This window comes from Acomys minous (genome assembly GCF_964271855.1).
Source record: "Acomys minous genome assembly, chromosome: 2".
Lineage (NCBI taxonomy): Eukaryota > Metazoa > Chordata > Mammalia > Rodentia > Muridae > Acomys > Acomys minous.
In genome coordinates, this window is record NC_140484.1 from 123,020,293 (window position 1) to 123,040,258 (window position 19,966).

The 19,966-nt window shown below is 40.6% G+C and overlaps 1 protein-coding gene across 10 annotated transcripts in view; it reads left to right on the plus strand.

Moving 5' to 3' along the window:
* Nucleotides 1-4,866: 4,866 nt before the first annotated feature.
* PICALM (phosphatidylinositol binding clathrin assembly protein) overlaps nt 4,867-19,966 on the plus strand; it is an 83,886-nt gene continuing 68,786 nt past the window's right edge. For 4 of the 10 annotated variants that reach the window (XM_084771996.1, XM_084771995.1, XM_084771997.1 and 1 more), the window contains exon 1: nt 4,868-5,353. In XM_084771996.1, coding sequence (XP_084628122.1) covers nt 5,224-5,353 — 130 coding nt within the window. In that variant the 5' untranslated portion in view covers nt 4,868-5,223. Of the gene's footprint in view, nt 5,354-19,966 lie in introns of all 10 variants that reach the window. The other 6 variants (XM_084771991.1, XM_084771994.1, XM_084771993.1 and 3 more) reach the window with 3 other exon arrangements.

Genomic DNA, 19,966 nt, shown 5'->3' on the forward strand with positions numbered 1-19,966 from the left:
AATAATGTCCGAGGACAGTGAGAATAGAAGACAAGTAGGTTCTCTTTGGACCTCAAGATAGGTTTAAAAAATATTTTATTAATTTATTCATATTCATCTAAATTGTTATCCCATCCCTTGTATCCTCCCATTCCTCCCTCCCTCCCGCTTTCCCCCTACTCCCCTCCCCTATGTCTGTGCCTGAGGGGGACCTCCTCTTCCTGTATATGTTCACAGGGGATCAAGTCTCTTCTTGGTAGCCTTCCTCTGAGTGCCACCAGGCCTCCCCATCAAGGGGACGTGGTCAAAAATGGGGCACCAGAGTGGAGTAATAACCACACAAATTTTGGGCACACTTTTCCATGTTCTTTTTCTTTCATTTTGTTAATTAGTTTGTTTGTTTTTCGAGACAGGATTTCTCTGTGTAATGGCCTTGGCTGTTCTAGACTCACTTTGTAGACCAGGCTGGCCTCAAACTCACAGAGATCCGCCTGCCTCTGCCTCCCAAGTGCTGGGCTTAAAGGTATAGGCCACCATGCCCAGCTCACTTTGTTTTTAAGGTAAGATATATGTAAATCAGACTGTGCTCGAACTCTTTAATTCCCAAGTTCTAGAATTAAAGGCATGTGCCACCATGCCAGGCCCACTTTTTTTCTTTGAAGTCATAGACTTTATCAGGATCCTCAAGTCAAGCATACATTTTAATTCCCACTTATTTTCTCCTGTCTTCCTACTTCAATATTTTTAAAGGTCTTAGAACAGGTCGGGGTGATGGTACATGTCTGTAATCTCAACATTCAGAAGGCTGAGGCCAGAAGAACATGAGTCTGTGACCAGCCTGGGCTAAAAAGTGTATTCAAGACCATCATGAGCTACAGAATAAGAGCCTATCTCAAAATAAAGTGAGAAAACATGAAAGCCTACAAATACAACCCCTATCCCACCAAAGGCTAAGAAGAGAGACAATGCTTGTCTTGTATTATAAGACCCAGCAAGACTTAGCACACGGTATACACACAATATATTTGTTAAGTGAATTTAGTCTATATTGCCAGCTGCTTCAATTATTGGCTAGATTGTCTGCATACAGTAACAGAGAGAGAGAGAATGATCCCTAAGTCTTGTTTTTGCCATTCAGAATCTGTGGGACTCAGGAAAGTTAATTTAGTGGGCTTGTTTCTATTACTGTATTAGACAAGTACAATACTTTCTGCAATTATTATGAGGAGAATTACATGAAAATTTTTTTTGCTGTATTTGTATAGGCATTTAAAAAACTGTTGATCCTCCTATACCCAACCTCTTTTTTTTTTTTTTTTTTTTTTTTAGTTGAGAGAGCTTAGAAACTAACATATGCTATTCATATTGTTTCCTTCTGTTTGGGAACTGTTCATTTGTAAGGCAAACTTGAATTCAAGTTGGTAACTGAAATAAAGGAATAGTTCTCTTAGAACTGATGGCTTCACTGTTGAACAGTATACAGCATCTAAATTTGTGCCCGACACACAGTAAGTGTTCAATACATTCTTTTTGAAAGTGTGAATTAACAAAATACTGAGTAAGGATGATGCCTCAGACAGATAATTATAGGATGGAGCTGATAAATTTGTAAAAATATGGGCAGACTTTATCAAATGGAAGATTTGCAGTAATGGCCTATCTAAGTAAGTGCGTTTTCATTCGTTCACTCAACTATCATTACACTGTAAGTTCGATGCAGAGAAGCTGTGACAGTGCGTTGAGGATATGTATCAGTTAATTTTCTCATCACTATGACAAAATATCCCACAGAAGCTCAAGAAAAGATTGTCTCCTGGTTTCATTCGTGATGGGAAGGCGTGTGGAGTGGCACTGCGGCAGTGGGAACATGTGGCAGAGCTCCTAACATGACAGATCAACCAGAAAGCACATAGCAGGACCAGAAGTAGCAGGTGAGACTGTAGCCCTCAAAGGCCTACCTCCTAGGGGCCACCTCCATAAATAGGCCCCACAGCCTTCCCAACAGTGCTACCAGTTGAAGTCTAGGTATTTACTTATTTAAAAAATTTTAGTATTAAAAATTATTTTTAGGGCTCTGTATGTCTGTGTATACGTGCATTTGTCTACAGAGGCCAGAAGAGGTGGAGTTTGAGGTGGCTATGGTTTAACCAACATAGCTGCTGGAAACTGAACTCGGTTCTCAGCAAGAACAGCAAATGGTCTTAACACTGAGCCCTCTCTACAGGCCCAGGAACAGGTATTTAAATAAAATACATGATTCTGTAAGAGTGGCAGTCAGACCCAAACCACAAGTCTCTCTCTTTCCTCTCTCCATGTTAGTGCAATACAGCAATTAAAGAACTAAGTGCAGAATACTATCAGTAGCAAAAGGAGATTCTTGCCCATTAGGATGTAAAGCAAAAGTAGTTCTAAGTGTAGGAGGCAGCATACATGTAGGAGATTGGAAAATGAGGCTTAATACGTAGGTAGGTCAGGGTAGATCATAAGAGTCTGTTTTCATGGCTCAGGGGCCTGACTCTTCTAGGATGGTAACAGTGGAGTTTGTTTTTCTTTTTGTTGTTATGCAGAACACTATATAGACTGGATACTTTTTTTGTTTTTGAGACATGACCTCTCTATGTAGCTCTGGCTGTCCTGGAACTTACTATATACACCAACCTGGCCTTGAGCTCAGACTGGGTAATTTTTTTCCCCCCTCAAGACAAGGCTTCTCTGTGTGGTCCTGGCTGCCCTGGAATTCAATCTGTAAATCAGGCTGGCCTTGAACTCAGAGGTCTGCCTGACTCTGCCTCCCAAATGTTGAGATTAAAGGCAAGCACCACTGCTGCTGCCACCACCGCGCAAAGACTGGGTAATTTTTAATAAACACACACTGACTAATTCTGGAGGCTACGTGGTCCAAGATCAAGAGCTTAGTTATGCTAGAGCACAAAGCAAAGAGAAAGCCAGAGAGAAGTGGACGGGGGAAGAGTTGGAACTTCAAGTCCTTTTATAATCAGCATTAATCCATTTATGATCTAAACACCCCCCAGTAGGCCACACCTCTTAGCGCTATTGATTAAATTCCAAAACATTATCTGGTGGACAAGGGGCTAGGGCATTTTGGAAACCCAGTCTTGGGAGAGTTACTAGACAATTTTAGCGCAAAGACCATCCCACTACAGGTTCAGAAACTATCAACTGGAGGGTTAAACAATGATAGAGAAATTACTAAGATAGTTTGAGAATAAGAGGGATTATAATGGACTAAAGCTTGCACTCAAACACTTATGTCCAGCAACATGTGAACATTCATACATGCATGTATACTACACACAAATGGGGGGAAAACCCAGAAAGCTTGTCATTCCACTGCCTGATAAACGGGGAAGCCACAACTATACATGGACTGCAGATGCACCAAAGGCAGTTCGACGGTTTTGTGAAATTTCAAGCTGGTTTGACAAGAACGAAACCTGCAGGTTTAAGAACCATGAATTCTTGCCAAAAGCACAGTGCTTCAGGATTTTAACCAGTCACGGTGTGTGGTGTGTAAAACAGAGAGGGAACGGGAAGAGGCCACGGAAGTCCTCATACTACATACAATTTTAAGCATCTACTAGTTCTTCATCTTTTGAGAGAGTCAACAGATTTAAGCCCAGTAAGTCTAGATTTGGTTGGCAGATGGTGCACACAGATTTTGAGTTTTCTAGCATTTCATTTAAAACTAGCAAGATCACATATAACCATAATGGTAACTTAACATTCACCAAGAATTTAAAATTTAATCCTAAGCCAGGGTTAAATGTGGAGCTTTAACATTTTGAAAGTCTTTGTTAATAGATCGTCTGGATTTCATAGATCGGAGTCCCGGGATGTAATTACGGTTCTAAAATGCCTACCGGGCAGTGTCAATATCTTTCCATGGAAATCTGGCTCACACAAGAGGAGAAAAGAGGCCAAAGGGAAGAAAGAGTAAACCAGGGGAGATCGCAGGTGCTGATGTCTGACTCTCTGAATGGGACTTCTCCATTTACAGAGCAGTCTCACTTCCTTCTATGGTGTGGACCTTTAATCTCTCTAGTTGTCAGCCTTGTAGGGTCAAGTTAATCACTGTTGACATCATCCTACTACTTCCCTTTTCAAATTCCACTGAAGCTATGTGTTTCCTGTCGTATTTGACGCCGTAGAGCATGAATACCGGGCTGGTTTATACCTAAATTTAGACTGGCAGGAATGTGGTAGTTTCGGTAGTCCAGATAAACAAAAGTAGGTGACATTTCCAACACTGTCAAGGAAGAAAAAGGGGGTGCAAAAAGACCTGTCACTAAAGAAAGAAAGAAAGAAAAAATATGGGGGAGGGAGGTGTATTTGAGCAGTTCCATAACCAAGAGGCCTGTTTGTAGACTCGGAAGAGAGACTGGATGGAGCATTATTCCTTTAAGGCAGGAGAAGGGCCACCGGGTCGTCGCCAAATTGAGTCAGGCGAAAGCCTCGGAGCCCAGACACCTCCACCTCGGGGAGAAGCCGCGCGCTGGCAGCCGCCTCACCTCTTTGTCAAGCCCACGGCGGCGTCAGCCTCAGACACGAGGGCGTCCTCGTCTTGGGGTGAAAGGGGGCGCAGCGGGCCGCCCCTCCCCCCCACCCTCCCACCCCACGACACGCGGGCCCTGCCTCGGGCGACCTGTTGGCAGGGCGCGTCACGTGACGCGGCGGGCCGCGCTGTCCCCCCGCGGGCGGGCCTCCTGTTGCGCCCGCCGGGCGGGTTCCACCACGTAGCGCGCGGGCGCCGCCCCGCTCGTCCCTCGCCGGAGCGAGGGAGGGGGGCGCCCGGAGAGGAAAAGGAAGGGAAAAGGGGGCGGGAAGAAAGGAGCAGGAGGGGGGGTGGTGGGCGGAACCCGAGTCACGTGACTCAGGGGCAGCCCGGAAAGCTCCGAGGAGGAGCCTGGCGCCGCCATTTTCCTGCAGCTGCCTGTCCCTCTTACCCGGCCGGGCTCCAGCTGACCAGGGAAGGGGTGGGCTGAGGCTGAGGCGCGGGGCCCCGGAGTGCCCCGTCTTGGTGTTGGGAGCCCGCGGGGGCCACGCGAGCCGGGGCTCTCCGGGCGGGTGGCGGCGGGCGGCCCTGAGCCCCGCCCCAGGCCGGCAGGCGGGCCGGGAGCCGGTGGGGGTAGGGGGGGTGCGGTGGGGGGTGGGGACCCTCGGACGCTTCGGGGTCCCAGGCCCCGCCGGCTGCCGAGCGGAAGGGGTGGCGGACGAGCCGCAGAGATGTCTGGCCAGAGCCTGACGGACCGAATCACCGCGGCCCAGCACAGTGTCACTGGCTCCGCGGTATCCAAGACAGTATGCAAGGCCACGACCCACGAGATCATGGGCCCCAAGAAAAAGCACCTGGACTGTGAGTGGAGACCCCCGCGAACCCCCCCTCCCGCCCCATTTCCGTCCTTTTCCTCTCCCTCTTGGGCTGCCTCTTCCCTCCCTGCGTCTTATCTGCACGGTGGCTCCTATGCCTCGTCGAGCTGTGTTCTTTTCTGCTTCCACCACACCTGCCTCCAACGGCCTCTGCTCTTCTCTCGAAAGAGAAAGAGATGTGACAAGCCATTCCCACCATTCCCCCCCAGAGATCCCTCGAGACCCTCGCCTCCAGCCTCCAGGCACCACCAAGCCTCGTCGCGCTCCACCGATTTGCCTCCCACCCAGCTCCTCCATCCCAGCTCCTGCAGCCTTTCGCCCTTCCATCCCACCCGTCCCGTACCTCCTCGCCTCCCTTGGCTCAGTGTCTCCCGCTAGCTAGCTCCGGGACTCACCGCCCCATTGTTCCCTCATTAGCTTTTTTTTTTTTTTTCGGGTTTCGGAACTAACTCGGCTTGGTGGGCCCAGATTTCTGTCGCTTCGCAGCCCTTGAAGTGCTTTCTACACATCTTTCCTAGATTTTTCAATCCCATTCCTTTCCGGTTTTCTTTCCTACCTCTGCTTTTTCGGTTATCTTTGCCTCTGTAGCTTCCATTAAGTTCCTTTGACTTTCTGCCACCTCCTTCCTGCAGTACTATAATACCCAGTTACTTGGCTTTTATTCCATTTACGTTTGTGGGGAATAGAAACAAAGGGATTCGGTGTGGTGTGGGGGAAAGCCTTGTGGGAAGTTACTATTTTTATTTGCCATCTTTATATTCTCTTAGTTTTAAAGTTGCGTGAGTTGTGCATGTCCGACCTTTCCCTTTTTTAATTCATATGGGGATATGGAAAAGGGCTTTACTGGGTTTCAGTTCCTGGAACTGTTAACATTGTCGGTTTGAATTTAGAAACTAGGAGCTTGAGTGTGAAGTGTTAGGGACTCGAAATACATTAGTAAATTTTAGTACAAATACTCAGATTTAGAAACGTTTTAATTTATATCCATTGTGTTTTTGGATATCTACGCTTAGGAGCACTGTCTTGGGTACAATTAATAGAACTCCTCCCAATTGTTTTCTTAGCTAGGAGCCACCTGTAAATCCACCGCCTTTTTCTTGTTGCTCCTTTGCCCTAGGGTACAAAGCTCAGTGGATCACCCAATCCTTGAGTCTGTGGAAGGTTTCAGGAAAAAATAGGGATATAGTCAATGGTAGTAAATTCTCTATTTTAAATGACTCCCGGACACATTATAGCTGAACTGACTTTCATCATACATGAAAGTTGCTTTGCCCTGTGAAGCAAGAGTGAGCTTGTCCTGAAAGGGAATTCGCCGTAAGGAATCTTGTTTCTCGTTTGGACTTTGGCTGTGAGGTTTGCATTAAAAAAAAAAAAAAATACAGCGTGTGAATTCTTCTAAGATACATTGCTCATGAAGTGCTGTTAGAACAAGTTATTGCCACAGACAAACCCATTATTCATTGTGATTTGTTCTCTAGCTGTGGAAAAGTTTTAAAAAGGCATCATCTTGGTTGGCTGTGGTACTCACACAGGCTGCTTTTCAATTGCGGTTCCCTGTTTAGAAAGTAGAAGATACATTTAAACGGTGACACTTCTGTAAGCATTCTCTAGGACAGCGTGACTGAATTGTACATGGGTTTTGAAAAATATATAATGTTTGAAGTCAGTGTTTCTGTTTACATCTTTTTGAAGGACTACCCATGGGCTTCTTTTTTCCCTTCTTCCAGTCCCAGGCTTGTCTCAAATTTGCCCGTGTAGCCCAAGCTGGCCTTGAACTTGAGACTATCCTTCTGCCTCAGCCCTCCTGGTGAATTCCACGATGCTGGGTTCCATGCTATAAAATACTTCTGTTTTTCTGTTTTGGTGTGGAGAGGGCAGAAGTTATTTGGGAATATATGAAGTGGTTTTCTTTAACTCAAAATGATAACAACATATACAACATTGAAACATTTGCTATAAAGGTTTCATCTTCAGTTACAGTAATGATTATTGAATAGTGTTGCTTGAATGGGTAGAAGATTTTTTTGTTTTGCTTTTTGAGACAATGTTTCTCTGTGTAGCCTTGGCTGTTCTAGACTCAGTTTGTAGACTAGGCTGGCCTTGAACTCACAGAACTGCTTGTCTCTGCCTCCCTGGGTGCTGGGATCACAGGTGTGTGCCACTCAGCTTGTGGTATTTATCAAGTAAGTGACCTTTTGTAATAGTCACTACTATAGATTGAAACTAGTTGGTCTTTAATGATAACCTAACATCTCTGCTTTTCTCTACTACACTGCTGGAGCTTGAGTATACTTGGTAATATTTAAAAGTAATGTACCTCTGTTTCTTCTTAATGAGGTTTTAAAACAGTGATACTTCTTTCCCTTTACTATAAAACTGTTCTCATTAATATTTTAATAAATTCTTAGTAGTGATTGGGTTACAACTCTCTCTTCTCACTTCAACATGCTTAGAAAAGTTACCCACAGAAAATTTTTGGTGTCAGTGCCATGAACTTCAGGCTATATAGTGTATAATAGAGAAATGTATCATTTCAAGTAATTTTGCCCCGTTAAGAATTTTTCTTAATTTTGAAAATTTTGAAATCGTCATCCTTTAATGCCTTTTAATGTCTTCAGCTACTAAGGTCTGCTTCTTTGAACTTAGTGGAAACATTTTTATTTTTTAAAATGGTAGCATTTAACAGAAATATGCCTAGTAATTGGCCTTTCCTACAAATCCTTTAGCATGTGGAAATGGCTTTTGTGTACTTCTTCTGCAAGATCTTTCCATATTAGGAAGTGATTATTGTCCATAAATTGAGTCAATTCATACTACATTGTATGCTTACTAAATTTTTTTGGGGGGGTTATAGGTATTAATACATAAAAACATTTGCTAATGTTCCTAGTGTGAAGTCCTTAAACTTGACAAAGAAGCATGATTTCCAGTTAATTTCAGGCTTCTAATGGCCAGTTATAATCAAGCTAGAACAGCATAGGTCTTAAATTTTCAGACACAGCAATCTCCCACCAAAATTCACAGCTGTTCGAGTTCTTTGTATAAAGTGGGTAGTGTTTGCACACAACTTACACATCTTCCTTGTACATCTTAAAGCATTTTCATTACTTATACCGCTATGATGTAAATGCTGTGTAAACAGTTGTAGTGCATTGACCAGGAAATAATAATTAAAAAAATATGTGTTTAGTTCAGATGCAAGTTTTTTCTACCAAATGTTTTTGATCTGATGATGTGTGACCCATGTAAACAGAGGACCAACTGTAATTCATGTAGTATAAGAGAAACTCTGTTTTTAAATATAGTTTATTAATTTATTCATATTACATCTCAATTGTTAAAGAGAAACTCTTAAGAGAGCTGACATTCATCCTTTTTAGCTGCTCTGTTTGTATTTATCAAATGAATTCTAAAACCTTTTTAAAAAGTATTATATTTAAGGAGTGCTTAATAATATAATTGGTAAATCATGCTTCTTAGGTTTATTATATATCTTTTTTATGTGGAAAAAAGCATCTTTTAGTTTAGAGGTGCAAGTGAGAGCTGGGTGTGTGGTGGTACACTCCTTTAATCCCAGCACTCAGGAGGCAGAGGCAGGCAGATCTCTTGAGTTCGAGGCCAGCCTGGTCTACAAGTGAGTCCAGGACAGCCAAGGCTACAGAGAAACCCTGTCTTTAAAAGGGGGGGGGGGGGAAAGAGGTGCAACTGAAAAATAAAACACTTCATAGTGATGACTTGGCTATTGTGTTTTGCATGGTTAGGTTGGTAGCCCAGGTTGGCCTTGAACCCACAATCTCACCTCCACGATTGCCTGCAAAGCATTTTAATGAGATAAATTATTGTCTTAAAATACTGTTTAAAAATTCTAGTTGTCAAAATTGGTTTAGTTTACAATAATAGGCATTGAATCTAGAGCCTTACATATTCCAGGCAAGGACCCTACCACTGAGCTGTATCCTCGGCCCTTTTCTTATTTTTGTTCTTGAGACAGAGTGGCTTTGACTTCTTTGTAGCTCGGGCAGACCTTGAACTGTGATCCTCTTGCCTCTGCTTTCTGAGTATTGTGATTATAGGACAGTGCCACCAGGCTCAAAGTTTTGCTCTAGTTTAAAAGTATTTACTTTGACCATGACCATTATTTAGAATATTTAAATGAAAGTTCACAACAATTCATAGAACATTGCACATTTATTTCCTTTATTTTCAAGATATTTAATTTTACTGTTTTTAAAGAAAATCAAATAAGTAAGAAACAGTATAAAGGTTTCTTGAAAAGAGGTTGGCTGGAGTCCTACCCTAAAGAGGTGGCCTTGGACTTTGAAAGTAAAGGGTCAGTATTTGTTCTTCCTGTTCTTTCTTTTGGTGGCTCAAGTGGCATTTCCGTTACTTTGTGTTCTGTCTCATTGTGTTCCTAGTTGAAGTGCTTTATGTATTTCTCTAGAGAATTGGAATTTTGAATATGATCTTTTAGAATTTTCTGTTTTTATTGTGTATGTTGTTCTTTTCATGAGGAATTGTTTTGTTTTCACTAAAGAATTCACTTAAAAGTTATGTCAATGCACTTAAACTTTTGCATTAAAAATTGTATTCAGAGTTGTGATTTCCTGGATTTTGTTGTAGGTAGTTAGTGTATAGCTTTTGGGCTTCTGCATAGTTTTGTTTATTCTTTTTTGAAACTGGGTGGCATGCAGGCTAGGCTAACCTCAAACTCACTATATAAGCTGGTGATAATCTTAAACTTGGTCCTCCTGTCTTTACTTTCCAAGTGGTAGGCCTATGGGCATATGCCACCATGCCCCTCCCTACCTGATTGATTTCTGATGAATATTCGTTCGGGTTTATTGTATGCTGGACACCTTACATTTATTAAGTAGTTCTTTTCTTTTATTAACTTCATGTGAGAGGGATTGTTTCTCTACATCCAGGAAGAGAGATGGACTGGGTATTGAGCTCAAATCTAGCACTGGAGTGTGATAAGGTTTCAAGTGACTTTTTATACAATTTTCTATCCTAGAAAATGAGTATTAGAGCACTATTTAGTGCATAGGAAGGGTCAAAGATTTCCTATATAGTCAATTTCTACATATTTTTTATTGTCAAAAACCTGATTAAAGTGGTATATTTGTATAATTGATAAGCCTATTGTAATATATCACCACCACCCAAAGAACACAGTTCACATTAGGATTCACTCTTGCTTTTTGTATAGGTTTGGGCAAATATTCATATGCCCACTATTATATTGCCATATAGAGTTTTTTTGACTGTCCTAAAGTGCTTTGTGGTTTTTCCAAAACCCCTTTCTTTCACTGTTTTTTTTTTTTTAAAGCTGTGATTGGAATAGTGCAACCAAAGTTAGTCTTGTCACATTGGTTTTTTTACCCAGTATCAAACACTTCAGTGATCCTATCTTCCCATGGCTGACCACAGCTCATTTCCTTTAAACCCTGAATAATGTTTTGTTGGGTGTACCATGGATTATTTGTCCATTATCTTACTGAAGGACATCTTGGTTCTGTCCAAGTTTCACCAATTATGGTTTAAAGTCTTATCTGCATTTCTCTGTGTTACAGTATGTTTCATTTTGTGAGAAACTGCTAAACCATTTTCCAAAGTTACCTCATCACTTTTTTTCCTACTAGTAATGATGAGAACTCTTAAGCACATCCTGTCATGCATTTGATGTTTTCCTTTCATTCTTGATTGGACCGCTCTTGTATGTGTGTGGTAGGGTCTATATTGTTGCCTTGCAGGATAGTTCTTCATGTTCTTGGTTGGTAGCTGTAGATCTTTGAAGTTTCTTCCGTTAAAGTCTTTGACCATTGCTACAAGTCAGATTTTTTTGTTGTCTCCCTGCATTTTAAGAGGTAGCTTTTGTTTTTTGTGTATTTTGGATAATTGACTTTTCTTACATCTTTTGCCAATCCTGTGTCTGTGGCTAGTCTTTTTCCTTTTTTGACAGTGTCTTTCAGAAAGCAGAAAATTTTAGTTTCAGTATAGTCTGGAGGGTTGGAATGGCTTTTTCACAGGGGTTGCATATTAGATATCCTACATATTAGATATTTACATTACAGTTCACAACAGTAGTACAGTTATAGCTATGCAGTGACAATGAAATAATTTATGATTGAGACCATGACATGAGGGGCTGTATTGAAGGGTCACAGCATTAGGAAGGTTGAGAACCACTGGTCTAGACCACCACTTCCTCTTGGATTATTCCTTCAGTGTTGTAGCTAAAAAGTAATCACCAGACCCAAAGTCATTTATATTACTACCCATATTGTCTTCCAGAAGCTTTATTTTGTATTTGCCATTTGGTTCTGTAATCATTATGAGCCATTTTTTTTTCTTTTGGTGAAAGGTGTAAGATCTGTCATTCATGGTTTTTGTTTACGTAGGTATGTTTATTTGTTCTTGTATCACAGACCTGGTCTTTGCTCCTTTGTTGGCAGTGCTTCTTCAGGTATGAACCAAGGACTCCTGGAAATCTTGTCAACATTCAGCAAGTTTGTGAGGTCAAAACTTAGTATTCCTATCCTAAGATATAACTTTTCTTCTCTTTTCTTGTATAGTAGTTTTCCAGAGGCATTGTACTGTGTGATTGCAGCAGGTTGAATGTATTAGCAAACAATAAGAGCTTAATTCTTCTGCCAAGCCATGCAGACTTAAAAAAGCATTCGCTTCTAATGTTACTCTTCTAAATTTTAAATAGAATTTTCATAAAACCTGTTAATAAAATGAATAGATTTTGTTGCTTCTAAAATGAATAAATTTAGAACTTCTCAGTTTTAATTTCTTACAGTAAATACTGATAGAGAAAACTCACACAAAGGTTCCTTAGGTCCCTCAGTTTTTATGCATATAAAGATACCAAGACTAAAATACATACTTCTGGGAAGGATACTAGGGAGAAATAAAGGTTACTCCTGGAGGAATTTGATGTACACAATATTTTTTAAAAGAGATTTGTTATTTTTAGTTATGCGTGTCTGGGTCTGAACTCAAGTACAGTACCCATAGAGGCCAGAGGCCTTGGGTCCCCTTGAAGCTGCAGTCATAGGCAGTTGTGAGGTGTCTGACATGGATGCTGAGAGCTGAACTCAGGTCCTTTGAAAGAACAGTAAGCACTTAAATTTTTTTTCCACCACATGTATTTGTAGCATCTAAGCTCCAAATGCCATGTAAAAGGGTCACCAAATATACACTCTTGACTACTGAGCCATCTCTCCAGCACATTTACTACTATTGATAAAGGTTATGCTGTCAGGGCAGACATACTTGTGGGGTTTATGTGAAAAGTTTTCTTTGTAGAATAGGAACTTGTGTTTTGTTTTGTTCTTGTGGATGTTTTGTATCTCTTTACAGTACCATACTTAGCAGATTTTTGAGTGTTCAGTCAATAGTGAGCATGTATCTGCCTTTATAGTTCAGACTAAGCCCTGTGAAGTCTGTGGAAACAGCATAGAGATCCTGCCTAAGAATATTTTCCTTATGACACTTACTCAGTTACCTGGTCATAACATTATTAAGACATTGTAGCATATTGGTGTGGGTTTCTTAGTCCCCAAGCCCTTTAGAGGTTTAGTTCAGTTGTTGGTTGGTGATGAGTTAGAAACATTGTAATGAGTAAAGCTTTTGGTTTTTGATGCTCAGTTGGAAGGAGGTATTAAATGCACATCTTGAAGGCTGTTCTTCAAGTGCTGGTCACATTGGCCTCTAAGGGAACAACTATGTAGCAGGATTCTCCCTCCCTCCCTCCCTCCCTCCCTCCCTCCCTCTCTCCCTCCCTCCCTCCCTCCCTCCCTCCCTCCCTCTCTCCCTCCCTCCCTCCCTCTCTCTCTTTCCCTCTCCTCCCTCTCTCCCTCTCCCTTACTCTATCCCTCTTCCCCCCTCTACCTTCTTTGGTTTTTTTTTTGCCAGGGATTGATGGAAAGTTTTTTCTGAAACTTGGAAATTTGAAATTTAGAAATGTGCTAGGATCTGTAGCAGCAACTTACTACTTTTCAAGTTATAGGGCCAGATAGATATTCTTCAAGGATAGTTCTTCCAAGTAGTGGGTGAAAGTTAGGCATGTTTTACAAGCAACTTTACGTACTGCAGGATTGCTCAGCAGGTGTCATTATAGGATACGGTCAGTTGCTATATTTTAATGTGTATTTGTATTGATTATGGGTCTTTTAAAAGATTTATTTGTTTATTATATATACAGTGTTCTGCATGTACACTGGCATGCCAGAAGAGGGCATTAGATCATATGATAGATGGTCGTGAGCCACCATGTGGTTGTTGGGAATTGAACTCAGGACCTCTGGAAGAGCAGGCAAGTGCTCTTAGCCTTGGGGCCATCTCTCCAGCCCAGATTATATGTGTCTTAAGTGACTATAACATTAGAGATAGACGGTGGCCAGGGGGTGAGAAGGGGGGTATGTGTGTGATGGGGATGATGACACTTGCTGGTAATAAAATTAGCTATCCTGTGAGTGCTTAAGAAATAAATACTGTATTTTGAAACATCTAATATGTAAAAATATATGTGTTTTAATTGTACACTAACAGATAATAGAGGATATTTATAGAGTATTGGTAAGATTTTATACATTTCAGGTATTTGTTTACAGAAATTTCGTTTACTTATTAAGTAGTTTAAAGTATTAATTTAACTAGTCCTAAGGTGCCATGAAGGGGATTGTGAGGCAATATACTTCCTCCCTCTCTGCATATGTGTGTGTCTCAATGTTGTCTTTACAAATTTTAAGTCAAGAATTTTGTAATTGTTAAATTGAAACGCAGTTCATATTGCCTTCAACTTACTGTTTGAGAGTGTTCAGTGGTGTAACTCATTACATTGAGTGTGCCTACCACTATTACCTAGCCCTTGAACATTTTTCATCCCCTGCAAAGAAATAATAGTCATTTTCAGTCTCTACACCCCTATCATAACCAAAAATCTATTGTGTCTATCCTGAGCATTTCATGTTAGTAAAATCATAGCATATGATCTTTGCCACAGGTTTTTGTCACTTAGCATAATGCTTTGAAGGCTCATCCTTGCTGTAGTAGTAACAGTATTTCCTTCTTATAGAGGAGTCACTTTCCCTTGTGTAGACATACTACATTTTGATTGGCTATTCATTCATCATTGGACATTTTAGTTACTCTTTTTGAGTACTAACACTGCTGTGGACATTTGTGTGATTGTGTTAAATTCTCTTGGGTGTATACCTGCTAAGTCATATGGCACCTTTTTGAGGATTTAATTCTAAAGTTTTTCATGACAGCTGTTCTGATTTATAGTAAATACTATTGACAATGTATGATAGTTTCAGTTTCTCCATACTCTTACTAACACTTATTTGTGGGAGTTTTGTTTTCTGCTTTTAAAATGGTTGTCATAGTGGGTTTGAAGTATATTTCATTGTGATTTTGGTTTATAATTCCCTAGAGATGGATTACATTAGATGGCGTCTCTTATTTGTTTTGAGACAAGGCCCACCATACAGCCCAGGCTGGCCTCAAACTCCATGACCTTCCTGTTTTATTTAGCCTTCTTACTGTTGGCATTACAGGTATGCCTCATCTCTATTAGTAGAATCACCACATGGCTCTTTGTTTCTGGTATCCTTCACTTGACATCTTTTAGCATCTCTTATTAAGTGTTGTATGTCTTAGGAAAAAAATATATTTATACACAATGCTTTAAACATGGTTCCTTATATACTCCTGGAACTAGAAGAGTACTGTGGTTTTTACAGTTTGGGGCTTTAAATTTTTTATTTTCTGTGGCACATGCATATTTATTTATTTATTTATTTATTTATTTATTTATTTATTTATGGTTTGCACCATTAATCCCAGCACTTGGAGAGGCAGGGGCAGGCCGATTGCTGTGAGTTCAAGGCCAGCCTGGTCTACAAAGCAAGTCCAGGACTGCCAAGGCTACACAGAGAAACCCTGTCTCAGAAAACCAAAAATAAGTTGGAAAAAAAAAAAAAAAAGAGTGTGCCACGGCTATCATGCTGCATATGTGGAGGTGAAAGGATAATTGTCAGGAGGTGTGTGTGTGTGTGTGTGTGTGTGTGTGTGTGTGTGTGTGTGTGTAGCCCTGTCTGTTCTGGAATTCTAGACCAGACCAGGCTGGCCTTAAACTTTGAACTCAAAGAGACACATCTGCCTCTGCCTCTAGAATTCTGGAATTAGAGGCTTACATCACTACCACCTGGCCCTCTTTTGGTTTCTGTTGCTTTGCTCTGCACAGCCCCAGTGAACTGGCTGGCCTTCCATCTTGTCATAGTGTCGGGATGACAGATGCTGCTCTTTGTGGGTTTTACCCACTGAGCCATCTCTTCCTTTGCCTTTCCACTTTGTGATAGTGCCCTTTGATATACAGAAGTATTTAATTTTGGTGTCTATCTATTTTCTTTGGTTGTTAATGCTATCATATCTTAGGATACCATTAGCTAATTCAAGGTCATGCAAGTTCACCTTTGTCTTCTAGCAGTTTTATTTGTAATTTTATCTTTACATTTACGATTGATCATTTTTGAACTGATTTTATATATAATGCGAAGATTTTGCTACTTTAAAATAATATTGAATAATTTTTAAAGGAAATGCATTTATTTCTCATGGTTCTTGAGGCTGAGAAGTTGGATATCTGTGTGCCAGTGTCTGGTGAGGACCTTCTTGCTAGGTCTTAACATGGTGGAGGGAGCTTCACATGGTAAAGGGCATGTGAGCGCTTTTGCTTTGATAGCTTACTCACTCTTACAATAATGACATGAACCTATTGGTGAAGGTGAAGTCCACATGGCCTAATTGCACCTTAAGGGCACACCCCTTAATGCTGTGGCCAGTGGCAGATAAATTTCAATTTGAGTTTCTGAGGGAGAATGGAGACCAAATAGGAGGCAAGGTTAAGAGGATCTAAAGACAGCTGAAGGTTGTCTTGGTTTTTTGGTTGCTTGCTTTTTAAAACTACCTTTTTTTTTTGCTGTCACCATAAAGTCCAGTTCTACAACCTCCATGTAATGGGGGGTTAATTTATAATATTGGTCATAGTTTATTGATGAACGAATGGAATTATTTGGCACAAACATTCTGTTGGCTGGACCACTTGATTGGTATGTTTTTAGGTTCTGACTTACATCAAAGGTGAAGCATCAATAAACAATTGTTTTTGTTCACGCAGAAATGACCTATACTTCTTTGTAATGGTACTTTCCATATCTTAAAGTCTTTTTTTTTTTAAGCACTTAAAATTATGGAGAGGATCCCCATGTAGCATGGGACAAGTATGTGGCAAATGATGCTGACTGGGTCAAGTAGGGGTGAGGAGTTCTATGAAGTGGCATTGAGTGGTGCTTTGTGATCTTATGAAAGGAAGAGAAAGATTGCCAGAAGAACAGTAGTGTTTGCTGTGCCAATGATAGTTTAAACATTTTCTTTTCAGACTCAAGTAAATTTTTATTAAAGGAATGAAGGAAATTGGGAAATAAACATTTGGATTTATTCATGTAAAACTAGGGCAGTTTGACACAAAAGTGTCAAAATGAATCTTCCAGGGCCTACTTGTTGTTGGTATATTTGATTTTAAACAATTTATCATTAAGTCTTTCCTTCAGTTTTTCTGCTTTCTAGGAGCATGGGCTTATTAGTTGTTAAAAGTGAATTCTAGACAGACCTTTGGTTAGTTCAAATAGTTTGTATCTTGTGGTAGGATATAAGACCTTATTTACTGAGTCCTTGTGTACTGTGATCCAAAGTACTGGTAAAAAAAATTTAGCATATAAGTAGAAATAGTAAGCAATGAAGACTATACCTTTAATACACTGCTATAAATGGTGATGGGAATTGTCTTCCTACTACCTGCTGTATCCTTTCCCTCCTGGCTTTCATGCTGTTTTAGAAAGCCTACTGAGATTCATGGGTTTGTCTATTCATGAAGAAAGGTTGAGTGACAAAATGGTATTTTAATGAAATTCTCCAGAGAACATGATATTAAAAGAAAAGAAGGGTTTTTGTTTGTTTGTTTTTCCTTCAAACTGTCACTATATTCTTGGCTCACATGGAACTCATAGCAGTCTCTTTGATCTCTTGGGCTTACTGCCATGCCTACCTTTGAATTAATATTGAGCAGCATTTGTGTCAGTCTTGGATAGGCACAGTGAATGGGGTACAAAAAGCCAGAAAGAGTATAAAGATATGCTTTGCCCTTTTCCTAAAAGGACTATGAGTGCTCAACAACCAAGTATGCATTGAGATACGTGTATAGCTTATATGTGAAGTTTCAAAATAAGAGGGAAGAATTAGGTTTAAAGGAGGTTAGTGAAGCCAATGGATAGAGTTGTTTTTAGATTAGCATAGACAGTGGTTTGGAGGTAAGAGTGAGCTTTGTAGTGTGGTGCCAGGAGAAGCTTACACCGTACAAAGCGTTGTTTTGAAGAAGGGCCTGGATGAGGCTGAGTAGGAGCCCTTGAAGGTCTTGTGACCTTGGCGTACTTTGTTTTCAACCTCTCCTCCACAGACCTTCGTCTTACAACTCCTCTCCCTTTACTCTTGTTAGGTGCCAATGCCATGGAGCTGGGGAGTGCCTTTTTCTTAGACTTGGTAGCTTGTGGGCTGCTGAGGCCAGGAGGGAAGGAACAAAGGATCCTGTTAACGTTCTCAGAGATCCCATGCTGAAAGTGGACTTCAGATGTTGTTATGTATATTGTTTGAATTTTAATAAATGAAATTAGCTGTATTGTACTTTTTTTTGTGGGCTTGTCTGGAAATTTAGTTTTTTTGAGAAGGGCTCTAAATTTATGAATGGATATAAACTCATTTAGATGATAGTGACTTACAAAGATTTTAGGGGGTTCTGTTTGTATTTGCAAACAGTCATTCTTAATGTTTTAAAAGCTGAATCTACTAAATGAGACTTACAGCCTGGTGGGAATTAATAAACTCCTTAGTAATTACATATTGACTGTCTACTATTAATATATACCCAGGTTACTATGTGGAGATTATTGATTGGTGAATCTAAAAGTGAAATTGCTGACTGGGTCCTTAATCTAGTAAGGAAAATGACATACATAACTGTTTTACCAGGCAGTGTAAGGTAGGTACCAATCCAGTGATACTGAGAATCAGAGGAGGGAGGCACTGCCTTTGATAGGTGAGGCAATGGGCCTTCAGTGATGAATAGTAAAGAGCAATAGTGATTTCATGCAGAGGAAAAGAACGTACTAACGTGTCAGGTAGGGAGACTGCAGCAGTGTTTGAATGTCAACAAGTGCTCTGTGTGGAAGTGGGGTTCTTTGGGCTATAAGGGTTAAAAATGTAGTTGAAGTAATTGACTTAAGGCCAGATTGTAGCAGTTGAATTTACCAGGTTTGGTGGTGCAGCCCTGTAATCTCAGCACTTGGGGAGGCAGAGGCAGAGGCAGGAGGACATCTTATGAGTTCCAGGTCAGCCTGGTCTACATAGCTTTGCTTACTCTTGATTTTCTATTTTTGCATACTAGAAGTTTGTACTAGATTGTGGCCTCAAGCCTCTGTTTTTTGTTTCTATGAGACAGTGCTATGTAGCTCTAGTTGGCATGCTAGAGGTGCTCCACCTCAACTTTTTTTTATTTTTTAAAGTTTTTCTTTTTCGGTTTTTTGAGACAGGGTCTCTCTGTGTAGCCTTGCCTGTTCTGGAGTCGCTTTCGAGACCAAGCTGGCCTCGAACTCACAGCTATTCCACTGCCTCTGCCTCTGCCTCTGCCTCTGCCTCCACCTCCGAGTGCTGGGATTAAAGGCATGTGCCACCACACCTGGCTCAACTTCTTTTAATATGCCTTTGATGACAACAATGGACTTAGTATACTGGGCAAGTGAACCATTCAGGGAACAATTTTTAAGTGTTAACTTATTTTTGAATAGAATTAATGTTTCACTTAATGTGCCTCACATTTGACGATGTCCCCTGGAGGGGGAGACCTGGTGTCACTCAGAGGAAGGACAGCAGGTTACCAAGAAGAGACTTGATACCCTATGAGCATATACAAGGGGAGGTAATCCCCCTCAGAAACAGTCATAGGGGAGGGGAATAAGGGGAAAATGGGAGGGAGGGAAGAATGGGAGGATACAAGGGATGGGATAACCATTGACATTTAACAAGAATAAATTAATAAAAAAAAAAAAAGAAAATATTCAAGTGTGATATTGATCTTAAGTCAGCTCACTTTTCAATTCAGAGAGTTTATACCAGAATTATGTTTTTGATATTAGGAAAAGGTAAAGGGTGATAGTAGCAATGCTTGTAACTACTATAGACTAAATGATCTACGATGATTGGTTTTCCTGTATTTTTTTTGGCTTTATTATAATAGAACACTTGAAAGTATATTCGGCACATCCTTAACCCATTCCCTGTACCGCTTCTAAGAAAGTAACATCTTAGAATTAGTTAAATGGTCAATTATAGATTGTTGGCATAAGCCTTATTTCTATGCTTTATTTAATATAATTATAGGATAAGATTTGTTATTAAGAACCTTCGGTTTGCTTGTTGGGAAGACTGCTGCTTCTCTCTGTGAGTGTATTGTATAAGAAATTGCGTATATTTTCTT